The sequence below is a fragment of the Lagopus leucura genome, unplaced genomic scaffold (genome assembly GCF_019238085.1).
Source record: "Lagopus leucura isolate 7727_CA_CO unplaced genomic scaffold, USGS_WTPT01 Super-Scaffold_797, whole genome shotgun sequence".
Taxonomy (NCBI): Eukaryota; Metazoa; Chordata; class Aves; order Galliformes; family Phasianidae; genus Lagopus; species Lagopus leucura.
Window position 1 is genome coordinate 3,334,260 of NW_024962259.1, and position 13,774 is coordinate 3,348,033.

General features: G+C 45.9%; 1 protein-coding gene across 2 annotated transcripts in view; it reads right to left on the reverse strand.

Annotated features, from left to right (window-relative positions):
• The window catches only part of TOM1L1 (target of myb1 like 1 membrane trafficking protein), a 157,084-nt gene that overhangs the window by 19,495 nt on the left and 123,815 nt on the right, over positions 1-13,774 (reverse strand). Inside the window, exons 1-2 of one of the 2 annotated variants that reach the window (XM_042865096.1) lie at positions 1,796-1,887; positions 1,633-1,717 (exon numbers count right to left, since the gene is read on the reverse strand). In XM_042865096.1, coding sequence (XP_042721030.1) covers positions 1,633-1,717; positions 1,796-1,853 — 143 coding nt within the window. In that variant the 5' untranslated portion in view covers positions 1,854-1,887. Of the gene's footprint in view, positions 1-1,632; positions 1,718-1,795; positions 1,888-13,774 lie in introns of those variants that run through there. The other variant, XM_042865097.1, reaches the window with a different exon arrangement.

Genomic DNA, 13,774 nt, shown 5'->3' on the forward strand with positions numbered 1-13,774 from the left:
AACTGCATTACTTCACTGTCATACTGTGGATTTACTCACCTAGTGTGGACAACATCCGTTGCTATGAAAGGGAATAGGAAATGCCAAATGTACCAAGACTTGACTCGCACCTATTTTTCAAACATGATGTGATCAAAAGATATTCTCCTGGGAGTGCTGCAAGAAGTAGGGGTGTCTTGGCTAACCCCCAATCTTTTAATTGCTGGATGCTTTTAACTAATCTGAGTAATTATCAGGTACAGACAGACAACACATTCCACCCAAGAGAGTGGCACTTCCACTACAGTCTTTCTCATTTCTATATATACACCCCATATCTGCTAACTATCTCTGTAGGAGGAAAAGGGTGGAAGACAGTATCAAAGTTTATCACATGTGGGAAACAATTCTGACTGATTAATATGGGTTATGTATAGTGTACCCAGAAATTACAGCTATTAGGGCCAGCTCAGTGCTCATCATCAACAAAAACAAGATGTCCTCAAGTCTCTTTAGGATCTCTGTGGAATCTAAGATGGAACCATAAACTGAACGTGTCAATTACAGAAATCTTTGCTGAAAACATTACCAAGTTGATTAACTTAAATGGGTATTTACCACTGCCACTTCTTTTTTTTTCTTTTTCCCTCAGTTTGAAAGGTCTGCTGTACCTTATGGAAAAAAAGCAGCAACTTCTGTATTTTTGCTTCGATCCTATGGCCACCCGCAATTAGACCAGCAGAACACAGAGTCAGTGATGGATGGGAGGGGAGAGGAAAACCTCCCCCTGCAAAGCGACGCTGCTACCCCACTGCTGCTTCTGTCTGAAGCATCTGGAAATGCCCTGCTCAGGAGTTGGGTATTACATTAAAATAACAATTTGCCTAATTAGATACAGCAGTTCCTCTGTTCCTAATATCCTGTTACAGACTGGGACTAGCAGCAGTTGCCTAGGAGGAAGCTTTAAGGAGCTGCTCTGTAAGCATAAGCTGTACACAAAAGGAAGTAGTTCATTAAAAAAAGCTCTGTTGCATAGAAACTTCACATAAAACTACCACAGATGGTCAGAACGTGCTGTGGCTCATGGCAGGGACTGGGAAGGAGTTACTGCTGAGCCCCCGAGCTCTCAGTCACAGGTGAGAGATAACATTGGGAAAAGTGAAAGGAGGAAAAACTTGCTATAAAACAAGATACGGATACCTTTTTTTTCTGAAGAAAGCTCTCCAGCAGCGTTATAGCGTGCCACTGCCCACTGCCTGCGAGTGCTAGACACGTGTGTGCCAACAACGCGTGTGCCAGCAGGTCCCACACAGAGCTCACCTCCCCCTGCCCACACCGCTAAACGCTGCTGCTGGGGCCGGGCGGCCTCGGGTTCCATCAGCAGCTGTGCTTTAACACCTGAGCGGCCAGAGGACTTCTCCTAGCCGGGGCTCTGCAGGGCACGGGGCCGTTCTGCCCGACGAGCAGCACGGGCTGCATGAAACGCGGACGGAATCCGCGCTGCCACCTCTCGCCAACAGCTCTGAGCCGCAGCCCCGGCAGACGGGCAAAACAACTCCCGAGGAGCCGGGCTGCCGTTCGGCTGCCCGTACACACGTGTGCACACACACACAACACATACACACACACACGCGTAGCCCCGGCCCCGCTCACCCCTCCTCCGTGGCGTTGATCACGTCGCAGATGTGCATGAATTGCCCCCACTCCTCCGTCTGCAGCGATCCGAACGTCGCCCGGTCTGTAAAGCCAGGGGCACCGCGGTCACCGGCGGCACTCGACCGGCCCGGGATCCCCGCTGCCCCCGCCCCCTACTCACCCACCAGGCTCCCCACGGCGGTGCCGAACGGGTCTTTGGGCGCCTTCCCAAAGGCCATGGCCGCCGCCTCCCCGGGGCAGCCCTCTCCCGAGCGGCCCCGTCCCGCCGGGCGCTCCTTCCCTTCCCGGGCCGGGGCGGAGCCGCCCGCAGGTACGGCAGCGGGGCGGCCGCGATCACGTGCGGGCCGGGACGGGCGGCACCGCCCCGCGGGGCAGAGCCTCAGCGCCGCTCCGGCCCGGGGAGCTGCGTGTCTGGCTGCGGAGCGAGACCCGCCCGCCGCCGCAGGGCTCCTCGGCCACCTCGTACGCGGCACCGAGCGGCGCGGAGCACGGGAAGCCCGGCACGGGGCGAGGAGCCGCGGCTCGGAGCTGCCTGCTGGCGGCCGGCGCTCGGAGGAGTTCGACGGAAGAAACGGCACGAGCTGCCTGGGAGCGCTCGCCCGGATCGGTTCTGCGGAAGAAAGAAGTTTGGGCTGAACGCTGTAAAGCTCGCCTGTAAGAGCCCGCAAAAAACCGAGGTGGAAAAGGAGCTGACGCTGATCCCATTCGCGCAGTCACCCCACAGAGCTGCCTGTGCATCCCACGGCGGGGCTTTCTTTTTGTGGTTACTATCGGTGTGCCGCTCTATCGCAAGTTTGACTTTATCTCAGACCCAGACAATGCCGGGGAACAAAACGTGGCATGAATGAAGATTAAAAGCTCAACTGCAGTTTTTGTTGACTGCGAGTTGTAATTATTGCAGTGTCAAACAAACAGGGAATCGCATTAACCTTCACTTGAGTACAGCTTAATCAGTCACAGTCAAAACACGATATAACCAAATAAGTCATTTGCGTGGCATTAGAATATCATGAATGAACAAAGCTGTCTTTGCACTGACGAGAGCCCTGCCCAGCAGGAACGTACATCCACGGCCCCACCTGCAGGCCGGCACAGCACAGCACGAAGGAGAGGAGCATCTCCCACATCCCTACAGTACAAGGCACCGAGCAGCTCGCCTCTGAGTCCTCGCGTTTACAGCACGTTCACAAACCCAATCTCTTCCTCACACTTTCAATAAGAAATGAGCTTCATCACACAATCTGGTGAGGTTTCAGCTTAAGACTTTTTCTAATGAACTCCTCGATTCTCTATGCTTCTGCTCTTCTTGTCTGGTGTTCTACAGCACACAAAGTAGGAGTCTGCTTGTCCTCCGTTGCAAAATACTGAAAGACAACCTCTAAACTCATTCACTCTTTACTGCCTGAACTCCAATAAGGGCCCATTGAAATGAGCCCTTGTTAAACCTGCAACGTGAATCAGCTCTCGTCTCAGAGAGCATATTTTATTGAGCTGCTCAAGGGGAAAAAATTAATGAAGCCTTTTTTTCATTGGAATTTACTACTTAAAGTTACTCACTGAGATCAGCTGCTGGCACCAACTGAAGAACAGCCCGGGGTTCGGGCACAGCCCTCAGCTCTCAGTATGAGCTGCCCAGCAATCAGAGCCCTGCTGCACTCCCAGCACTCTCACTGCTGTTGCGGCTGCAGGATTACACTTCATGACCATTATTAAGGGACACAGCATTTGGGAGAGTGTTCTAAAAAGAAAGGAGAACAAGCCCAAAACAAAACCAGGAGAGAATCCCGAGCACATACAAGCATATTCAGTCTCACCGAGAAAGTGCTGAAAAATAACTTTCAGCTTCTTTGAAGACCCCATAAGTTCAGGTTCTGCTCTGCCTTAGATGCATAAACATCTCCAGTGTGAAATTAAGAACCACAGTGGGACTCCACTTCTAAATTTTGTGCCATTTTAAAAAAATCTCAACAAATCCCAAGGCAGCACTTTGGGTTTTGGAGGCCTTATTCTGTCAGTTTGGAGGTAGCAGAGCTCTGCAGACTTTGGGAGATGCATGCACAGCTCACAATAAACTCACGGGCAATAACACAAATAATTTCTCTTTGCAAAACACTTTGGAAAAAGAAGGTGTCCAGTGGCACCACCTACACCCACCTCTTGATGCAGCATGTCTTTTGTCAGCCTAAGCAGGCTTCTCAGTGCAATTTTATTTGTACTACAGATACTGTGGATGCTGTGACAAAAAACAAACCCCTAATTGCCAGAGCTACCCAGAGATTTTTCCCCCTCTAGTTTTGCTGGGTTTACAGCTGTAAAGTCAGACTTTATTTAATCTTCAGTCTTATTTTCAAGGATTTGTGTACACATACAACAGAGTAAACATTTCACCTAACAGCCCTCCTACTCATAAATTGATCCATGATATTGACTCGTATCTCTGTGATGTGTTGTATCTACACGCACCACAGTGATGACTTTTGACACGGTTTAAGAACAGAGAGATTTTTAAGAGATCACTATTTCTGCAGCCTTGCAGAGGAATTGCACAGTACCGTCTGCCCCAAGAGCTGTGTTTCCTCCCCAGCCTTCCCCAGGAGCTGTTTGAGGCTGATTCTTCCTTGTTATCCCATACAACAGAGCTGCAATCAGCGGGATTCTCGCTGCAGCTCATTAGACCAGATGCTGGTTGTGGCCTGTGCCGGGAGCTGAACTTGAACAAACAGCCAGAGGGCCGCATCAAATCCCTTCTGCACAATCTCCATTAGCTCACTGCCTTCAGATAACAGCAAACCTAATCAAGAGCCATTTGGGCAAATTAAATTAACGCTTGTCTTATTTGGGACTGAGCCTTACTAAGAATGCAGAGCTGTCCTCAAATATCCGTTGAAGTAATTACTACTTTATTGTAAAAAAAAATAAAAAAAAAATCCAACCCTGGTTGTGCGAGCAGCACCTTTAATTTGCCCGTGTAAGAACAGAGAAAGAACACTGCAGCAAACGAGGGAAGTGTGTGCAGCCTGTAGAGGGCAAGCTTGGCCAGCCAATCTCCCCATGCACACAGTGCAGGTGCCTCAATGAAAAGGCACTTCTGGATGGGCCTTTCTCACACACACTGTGGGCTTCACATGCAGCTTTTTAGCAGTAGGACACCGTCTTGTTAGGAACAAGACTGTCTCTGTACGTGTGATGCAAAGCTTTCTGAAAGCAAACCGGGGAAGGAATGCGGTATTTTTGGGACTCAGGAGTGCCCCACTCAGGTTTCCCCCACAGCTCTGTGCTGTTTCCTGGACACACTGCCATGGCAAAGCTGGGCAAATCTGTGTGGCCCACTCCTGCCCCCAAGCTTCTCTCCAGAAGTGTATTTCCTTGCAACAGATTCTAGATACATAAGGTGAAATCACTATTACATAGCACAGTTTTGCAAGTTTTGACTCAACTTTCCTGTATGAGATTAATTATTAAATATACCTCTGCTGCTGCTTCTCATTTTCTCAGTTCTCGGAGAACAGCGGTATCTAAAACCAGACCCTTTGTAGAAAACTGCATGTAAAGCAAATGATTTTCAAACAGGGTCCTGAATTACTAATTGCAGCATGACTTGATTGCCCACAACAGAAGCACTGCCACCAAAACTCACCTGTAGCCTGTTAGGAACCTCAACCTGCCTGTAGCCCCGTGTCCCCCAGCCCTGGGTTGAGTCCACCAGCCCCAGCTAACGTAATGCCACACTGCTCACAGGGCTATCTCCTGTCCTAATTAACCACGAGTCTCAGCTCAACTCTCTGCTGGATTTTAATTACTGAGTTATTAATTCATGGGGAAAAAATTGACAGATGTTTCAGGTTGGTCGTAGCAAATTAAAAGGCAGGTGCCTGGCACCAAGAGTCAGAAATGATTAAACAAATGACTCATGGATGTTCAGCTGTTTCACAGCAAACAGTGTGCAAGGCACTGCTTGGCATTCTGCAGGGCAGGGTGACTTCTCAGGTTAAAAATAACTGCAACAGATTTCACTATCTCACTTTTAAATGTAAGGAGGCTTTTAAATGTGCGTTCTTAATTTGCTTTGCAGTTTTTTTCTTGGTTTGTTTCACTCTCCTTTAAAAAGGAAATTCTGCTTTTTCCTCAGATTCTTAGTTTAGAAAAAAGTTGGGGTGATGCCATTTGAAGAGAAGGAACTATCTGGTTCCTCTTCAGTTATCACAAAGCAACATGCCACACGTTACTCTATATACAACATGTATACATAACACAAGGTTGAGGACTATTTTCCATTTCTTACAGGGGACAGCAACAGTTGTAATTCTGCTGCTAACTTCAAGGGCTTGACAAAGCTCATGGAAGCATTAGTGCAGATCAAACACATTACAGGAAACGCAGCCTGAAAGGCTACCGAGGTCGGTGCTGTTAAAGGAAAGCAGGAAGCAGCAGCGCCACGGGCTGCAGCTCTCCATCACTCGTGCTGCTCCGCAGAGCCGTTCCGTCAGGTCTCAGCAGGTCCCATTTGTCATGATGGCACACGCAGCCTCAGCCAAACTGAGCAGAAACCACCTTTCAGAAGATGGCTGGTTATTAAAACCCATCGCGTGGCCACAAGTTCTCTGCATCTCTTTGGGTGTTTCTGCTGGGAAGGTGAAGGAGGTGTTCCAGGCTGAGTTTGGTGACAGTGTTGCTTGTTTGACTGAACACCTATACACAATTTATGGTACAACCCTCTCCTGAATGAGGCATGTTGTATTTTCCACACGTTAGAATCATAAAAAAGATAAGTGTTTTGCTAATATTTTAATTTCTGTACAGGTTGTTGTTTTTTTCCCCCCACCCTTGTATTAAAGTACAGCTCAAACTATACCTCTGGTTCAAGTCAATCAAAAAATTACTCAAAGACAAAAAAAAAAAAAAATCACTAAATTTGATTTGGACAATGCAGAATCAGATATTTTGACAACTTCAGAACTAGAATTGAATGGTAATAGATTTGTAGGAACAGTCTGCATTTGTCAAAGTCAGCATTCTCTTATCAGACAGCAGAAAAATTCCCCACAGCTGTAGGCTATGCTGTGTAGCAGCTGTCCTGGAGCTATGAGGAAGTTAAACAACCACCACCACTGCCTTCTTCCCATAGCCTACCAAAACTCACCCTGTTAGCTTTATTACCACAGGACACATCCAAATGCATTACTTGGGAAGCTCTATCCAAACCATCTCTCTGTAGCCCACAGGCACAGCTGCAGCCCCAAAGTGACCAAAAGCTGAGCTCCTGTGGAAGTTGTGATGTTCAGGGACACAGCGACCATCCTCCTATTATAACCTGTCCCTGTTCTACCTCCCCTCTTGCCTGGAAGACCCCTCAGCTCCTGCACAGCACGTAACTGACATGGCCACGCAGGAACTCAGACTCTCTCGGGGCTGGAGATTTTCCTGTTGCCAGGTAAGACACTGCCAACTGCCTGGACTGTATACAGAGCCCCAAGACTCACCTGTACCCCATCAGTTAACAGAAGAAACAAATAAATGCAGACTTCAATGCTGTGACTCAAAAATATCTTTCCCTGTTGCTATGAGAGGCTGCATTTCATCCAGAACACGAACATGGAAATGCTGTCTGCTAGGCCCTCTTCTAAGCAGGAGCACTTTCACACTTAATTCCTTCCACCTCCCTCCCGCCTTGTTAGCAGCTGCAGCCTGGTGCCTGTGGCCTGCAGGCTTCTGCACGGCTGGGCTAGCAGAGTAATACATTAATGGAGATTTATGGCACTGCCACGTGTGTCACACTGAGCTCAGGGTACTCCAGAGCAGAGGAATCACGCTGCTCCCCGAGCTCACACCCATGCTCTGCATTGCAGCTCACTGCTTTCTGTAGTGCATGTAACTGAGCAGCAGCACAGTGAGAGCCATGGGTCCCCAGCTCAGGACAGAGAGCACACAGCGTGCGTGCCCTGGGCTGGGCACAGGGAATTATTGCTGCTTGCTTTTCTGAACTCTACAGTAAAGATCTCTCAAAGCCTGCTCAGAACAGCTGTAAACCTCAACATATTCTTCCTGCCTTGGCTGCATCCCCACAGGGATGTTTTTGGCACATGTTCTCCTGCAGTGCATTTCACCCAGGGAGCAGGAGCACCGGTGTGCTGCAGGACCACGCAGCTACCAGCAATTTAAAGCTATGGGGAACAACTCTCGTTAAGACTAAGTGGTGGAGTTTCACACACTGCAGGAATCCCGGCGGTACTTCCAAAAGCACAGAACATGTGGGATGTAGTGCATGCTCATCCTAACGGACACTACGTGTCCTGCATGCAAACAGGACATTGCAGCTCATCTCCACAATGTTACTGCAGCTATCACTGAGTAACAAGGCAGCAACACAGGATTCTTTCCTGAAATATTTCATACAGTCTTGGAGTATTAAAATTATTTGAATTGTTGGTTGTGAAGACAGCCATGAAGAGAAGCCCCCACAAACTGCTGTTTCTACCACGAAAAATCACTCTGATGCTCAAACAATTATAACAGCCTCTACTGATTTTTAGCTACTTACATGGTTCTCATGGCTACAGAAGCTGACTGCTTTACAATCCTTAACACACTTCCCTTCTGTCACTACATGCAGCACCACAGGATCCCCACTGGAAATACACAGGGTTGCCTGTGGTCCCAATGGCTGCCTAAAGCCATGGAGAAGTTGTACAAGGATGCTGAGTGTCAGACCACTGCCTTTTTGTGCTCCACTTCATGGACCCTGTTCTTACACGCTGTGCAGGAATCCTGCGTGTTGTCAGGGCTCAAACTTTGATGCCTGTAAACCTTTTATTGGATCTAGAAATAAGGAATTTGCCTAAGGTTATGCAAGAGATCAGTAGTAAATCAGGAAATTGAGCCTAAGCCTCTTAGAGCAGCAGCCTAATGGTTGTTTTCAGAAGAGTTTCACTACATTACACCAGCTAAGTGTCTGGCTCACTCACTGCTCTGTGGATTAACAGAGGGCAGATTGACTATAGTTTATTGAATTCCTAAAACAAAAAATAAATACTGGCTATGAGCTCTTAAAAAGCTTTTCCTAGCAAGGCTTCGGGAAATTCCCAGCAGTCTTAATTAGATATCTATACATACACAGAAACTAAAAGCACATACACCTACATAGCAATAAAGCCAAGTCAAGTATCATTATTTAAAGTTAACAAAAAGCAGTGTAATGCCTGACATCCCAGATAAGCTGCTTTTCATTGCTGTACACAAACACACTGAAATACAGTTAGCATTTCATTCATCAGGCAAAAATAACCTTTGCCTCTTCCAACCTGGAATTCTTTAACCACCCACAGACAACAGGACATTGTGCACTTACCATCAAGTTACAGTATTTTTTTTTGTCTTCCGTGGAATGAGAACTGAAAACAAAACACACAGAACCTCTCACACAACAACTCCTGACACGTAACTTCTCTACTGCATCCCTGCCTACCCCTAATTTAACTCAGCTGAGCCAAATCTACACCCAGCTGCACCTGGTACTACAGCCCTCACAGCTCAAGGTCACCAGCTCCAAACAGCTGCTTGCTTTTAACTGCTCTCACTTGAATGGTAATAAGCTTCAAGTAGTGCCTAGTCTTAGCTTTGATTCAGTTAACAGTGCACTATCATCACCACGTGAGCAGGCTGTCTGAACTGCAGTTAGAACCTTGCTGCTCCTGTTGCTCCAGTCTAATGCAGAAAATATGCAATATTGTGCAATATCATCAGCAGCCTTCTGAATATAGATGTATATTTACTTACACACCAGGAAAGCTATTGCTAACTTCTTGGTTTTTCATCTCAGTTGTAGTGTTTTTAGTAAACCCTATGCTAAGGGGATACAGATGTAATAAAATACATTTATTTTGCTATCCCAACCCAAAAGTGCAATGTAATGGTAACAGGTGTAACAGCCCAGAGAGCTCACATTCTAGCAGGCTGTGATTCTGAGACTGTTCCTATGGAAGCCCAAAAATATCCTTCCTTTGCTCTTTTTTCAATCCTTTGATTTCCAAGGCCTTAAAGGCAAGCCAGGGAAAAGAGGGCTAATTAAACCTCTGATCTTGAATCATGGCATGGCAGCTGCAGCCTTGGTGTACAGCACCACACAGCAAAGCTGCTATGAGTAACACCCTGATAACCTGTTAGTATTTGTTAACAACAGTTAGAGGGAATTGGTTTCAAAGCCTCTCTGCTTAACACAGACTGAGACCATTAATTCTGCATACTAAAGCTAGTTTGGGAAAAACGGCTCACTTGCAAAGTGAAACAGCAAAACCCTTTGAGGAAACAGCAGCGACCTTTGCTGGCACTGTAGTTTGCTTTGCACAAGGATGTTTTGACTTCCTGACTCAGTCATTTTGGACAATTCAATTTGGCAAGCCCTTTGTAATTGCCCTGATTCTTAGGAATGCAGTTAATATTTAATATCTAACTGTCAGTTGAGTCAAATCTTTATTACCCTGCAAGGTTTTTTTTCAGTTCTTTCTTTATTTCTAATGGCTGATTATATTTTTTAGCCAGAAAATATTTGTGCTTTGCCCTTTGCTTTGTAGAAGGAAGCTTATTAGGGGTTTCTTTCAGAGTAGAATCACAATGCTGTCAGTCAAACCTCTACAAACACAAAGCCTCTTTACACAAAGTTCTCTCTACATACCCAGACAAAACTTTTTACCTAACATGTATTTCATCTAGCCTTACATTTATTATTTCTAGTCAGTGCATATTTCTGTGGCTGTGTGAGGCATTTCTACCCCATAGGAACTGCAGTTCAGATGCTTCCATGTCTGTTCTGTGCAGTTGGAAGCTTCTTTGAACTGCCTTTGTCTTGAGAGAAACCATGGCTTTCCCTCAGGCTGTCATCCCATGAAACAATGGGATTTCCAGGAGCTTGGTGGGAGCATCTACTGCAAGAGCATGTGGATGTGGGCTAGCACCAAGTATAGACACATCTGACTCAGAATCAGAAATGGTATTTAAGGCACAGAAATTACTGACAGATCTCAAATCAGAGATGGTCCACGTTACACAACCAGGACGGAGGAGCCAGGAGTCTCAGCATCTTTCTCCTGGTTTTAAGCTGCTTGCTGTGCTTTTGGGGAACACAAAAAGTCACTCGCTATGCGATGCTGTAGTCTTTTCATCTGGAAAAACGAGATAACATCACTGACCTCCCTCAGAGGCAGTAGGTGAGCCTTCAGTAATACTTGTGGAACTACGCCGATCTCCTGGCAAGAAATACTCTAATGGCGCACAAATGTCAAAGATTGTTTTCAAGTCAGGCAGGTTTGAGAGCCGCTGAAAAGCAAGTATCAGAATGCTGTATTTATTTCCACTAAGATGCTTCTCTTATTGTTTCATCTCTTTTATGGTCTATTTCATGGCCTATTTTGATCAGTTAGCATTGTCTAATACTTTTTTTTTTTTCTCTAAAATTTCAGGTGTCTCCTCAGCCCTCTCCCTGCATTCTGCCCACCCCACCTGCTCTCACCCAGCATGGCAGGGTGGGCAGAATGCTACTAGCCAGAAATTTGCATACATTCTTCATTATCTCTTTTCCTTGTTGTGGTAAATCCTCCTTAAGTTAGCTTTAAAATGCCAATGGCTTAAATATTTCCTGTTCCTGTTTTGTCTCTTGGGATTATGATGCCTTTCCAGCACCAGGAATTACTATTTAATAACTTGGCTACTTGAGGTTAAAGTGAAGGTTTGTAGAAGTCATCTGTACATTCATATTGTACAAACAGATCTCTTCAGAAATATCGTGAAGAGGACCAGCAGCAGACTCATGGAAGGTAATCTTTTACTGTGCTGCATGTAGGGAAGATGCCTTATCTTGAATATGCTTTGTAATTTAAAAAAAGGATTATACATCCAAGTAGGAGCAGTAGCAAGCAATTAATGAAATTACTCCTCTGGGAGGGCTCAGTGTACACTCTTAAATACGTTGAAAATTAGCCACAACCCCTGAGGAGTTTACTTGGAACAAAAGCCAAATTTAAATCCTGAAATTAATACAATAATGTGAAATAAATCTTGAGACCAGTGGACCAAAAGTTCTCTCAACTCTTTTTTTTTTTTTTTTTTTTTTTTTTTTTTAATATTTAAAGTTTGCATTTTACCCAGTGCGTGTTTCTTTATCTCTTTATTACATTTATTTTAATATTTTATTCCTCCTAATGTTGTCGTATGTTAAATATCGTAATCTCCCCAGGTGATGGAAGATAACAGCAGGCTGTGTGCAATGCAAAACCCAGCTCAGAGCAGTCTGGCACAGCGCTGTACTGCATCCAGCAGAGCTGGGGGCAGCAGTGGGGACCTGCAGAGAAGGCAGGAGGGTTTGGGTGTCCTTGGGAAGAGCTGCAGTTGCATCATTTTAACCGAGGAACTGCTCGGATTGCATCTGCAGTGGGAGAATGGGGAAAAATCCAGCCACTGTTTTTGAACAAAATTCATGACGTGTAATTTGGAATTTGTGGTGCTCAGTGACCTTTAGAAACTGTTCCCCAAGTGGGTGCAGGAGGATTTAACAAGCAGGCCTGGGTGGAGCTTGCTGATGCCCAACATGAACCCTTCTGCCTCCTAGGAATGAGGGACTTCTGCTCACACAGCCATGGAGATGCCCTGAGACAACCACAGAGCTCTCCCAAATACCCTTCGAGAGAAATACCTTTCAGAAAAGGGATGAAATTCTTTCTGCCTTTTACTTTTCCTGTTTAGCTTATAATGTCCTAACGACGCTGGACTGGCTGCTTTCCATTGCTCCATTAAAACAAGTCTGCATTTCATTAAAATACGTCAGACGTGGCCTATTCCTTTTTCTTTCATCCTGCCTCTGCAGAGAGCTGTGTGAGACACGAAGTGCTGTCTTTTCTCTTCATGGGGCGCGTGTGGCTTTGCTGTTTTGTCAGGTGGCTCCTGACCAGCTCTGTGCTGACCATCACGCATGGCTCTCTGCTTTGCAGCCCCAGAGATCTTCTGAAGGTGCTCCACATCAGCGAAGGAGCTCACTCAGGAGGAATTCTCCTGCGAAGGAGCTCAAGATATTTTCCAAGTCGTAACATTGCTTGTGATGAAGTTGGATATCCTTACTCCCACCAGAAGACGCTGGGTATACGGACCCGACATATAAGCATATCATAATCACATAAAAGCTACACACAGAGCCAGGTTCAGGCACAGAAAAAAAAGGAAAGAAAAAGATAAAAAGAAAAATAGGAAGAAAAGAACAAAAGGAAATCCCAAACTGTTACTGTTATCTATCTTGCTATCACTAATTCAGGTCTGTGAAAGGCCTGGGCAGCCGTCCTTTACTCCCATCACCATCTCAGATCCCAGGAAGGCTAGCAAGCTGAACTCCTAGGGTGGGTTTTGTACTGGAGACTGCTTTGCTATATAAACCAGAGTGAAATTATCTTGCAGTATTTCAGACTATGACCTTTTGAGTAGACAGACCCAATGATTTTCAGTCAATGCTCCCTCTGCTTGATTTAGAAGCCCATTCAGAAGGCAAAAAGGCCAGTTCATTGAGGCAACTCATTACTCCACTGTGCTGCTACATCCTGATAGATAACAAATCTGACCTTTGCTACAGAAATAGGTTGTTGTGGGCAGTAAAAGTTCACTTTGAGTGACACGACGAATGCTAACACTCCTGCAGACAAAGACAGCATGGGGGCAGAATGTGCAATCAATGGTCCACTTTGAGCAGCTCGCTGAAATCCTCTCTGAGAAAATGCATGGTTTTCCCATTTCTACAGATGGGATTGAGCCCGTTAGCCTCAGATCTCAGTTTACTGTCGTGGGAACACCAAAAAGTCCAGAAAACAACCCACAGGTAACCTCATTTTTGTTTAATGAAGTGGGGATCAGTTGAAAATGTAACTAAATGAGCTCCTTTGTAGATGTAGGTGGCCCCTTCTTGGCACCAGTGCTAAGGCTGTGCTCCTGTCTGTCTATCAGATATTCTGGCTGATGATGGTGAACTATCAGAAACTATCTGGAGAATTCAGCCCTTAAAATGATGTATCAGTAAAATGGAATCACAGATCTGCTCAGGTTGGAAAAGACCTCAAAGATCATCAAGCCCAACCACAACCCTCTGCTAAATCACATCCCTGAGCAAATA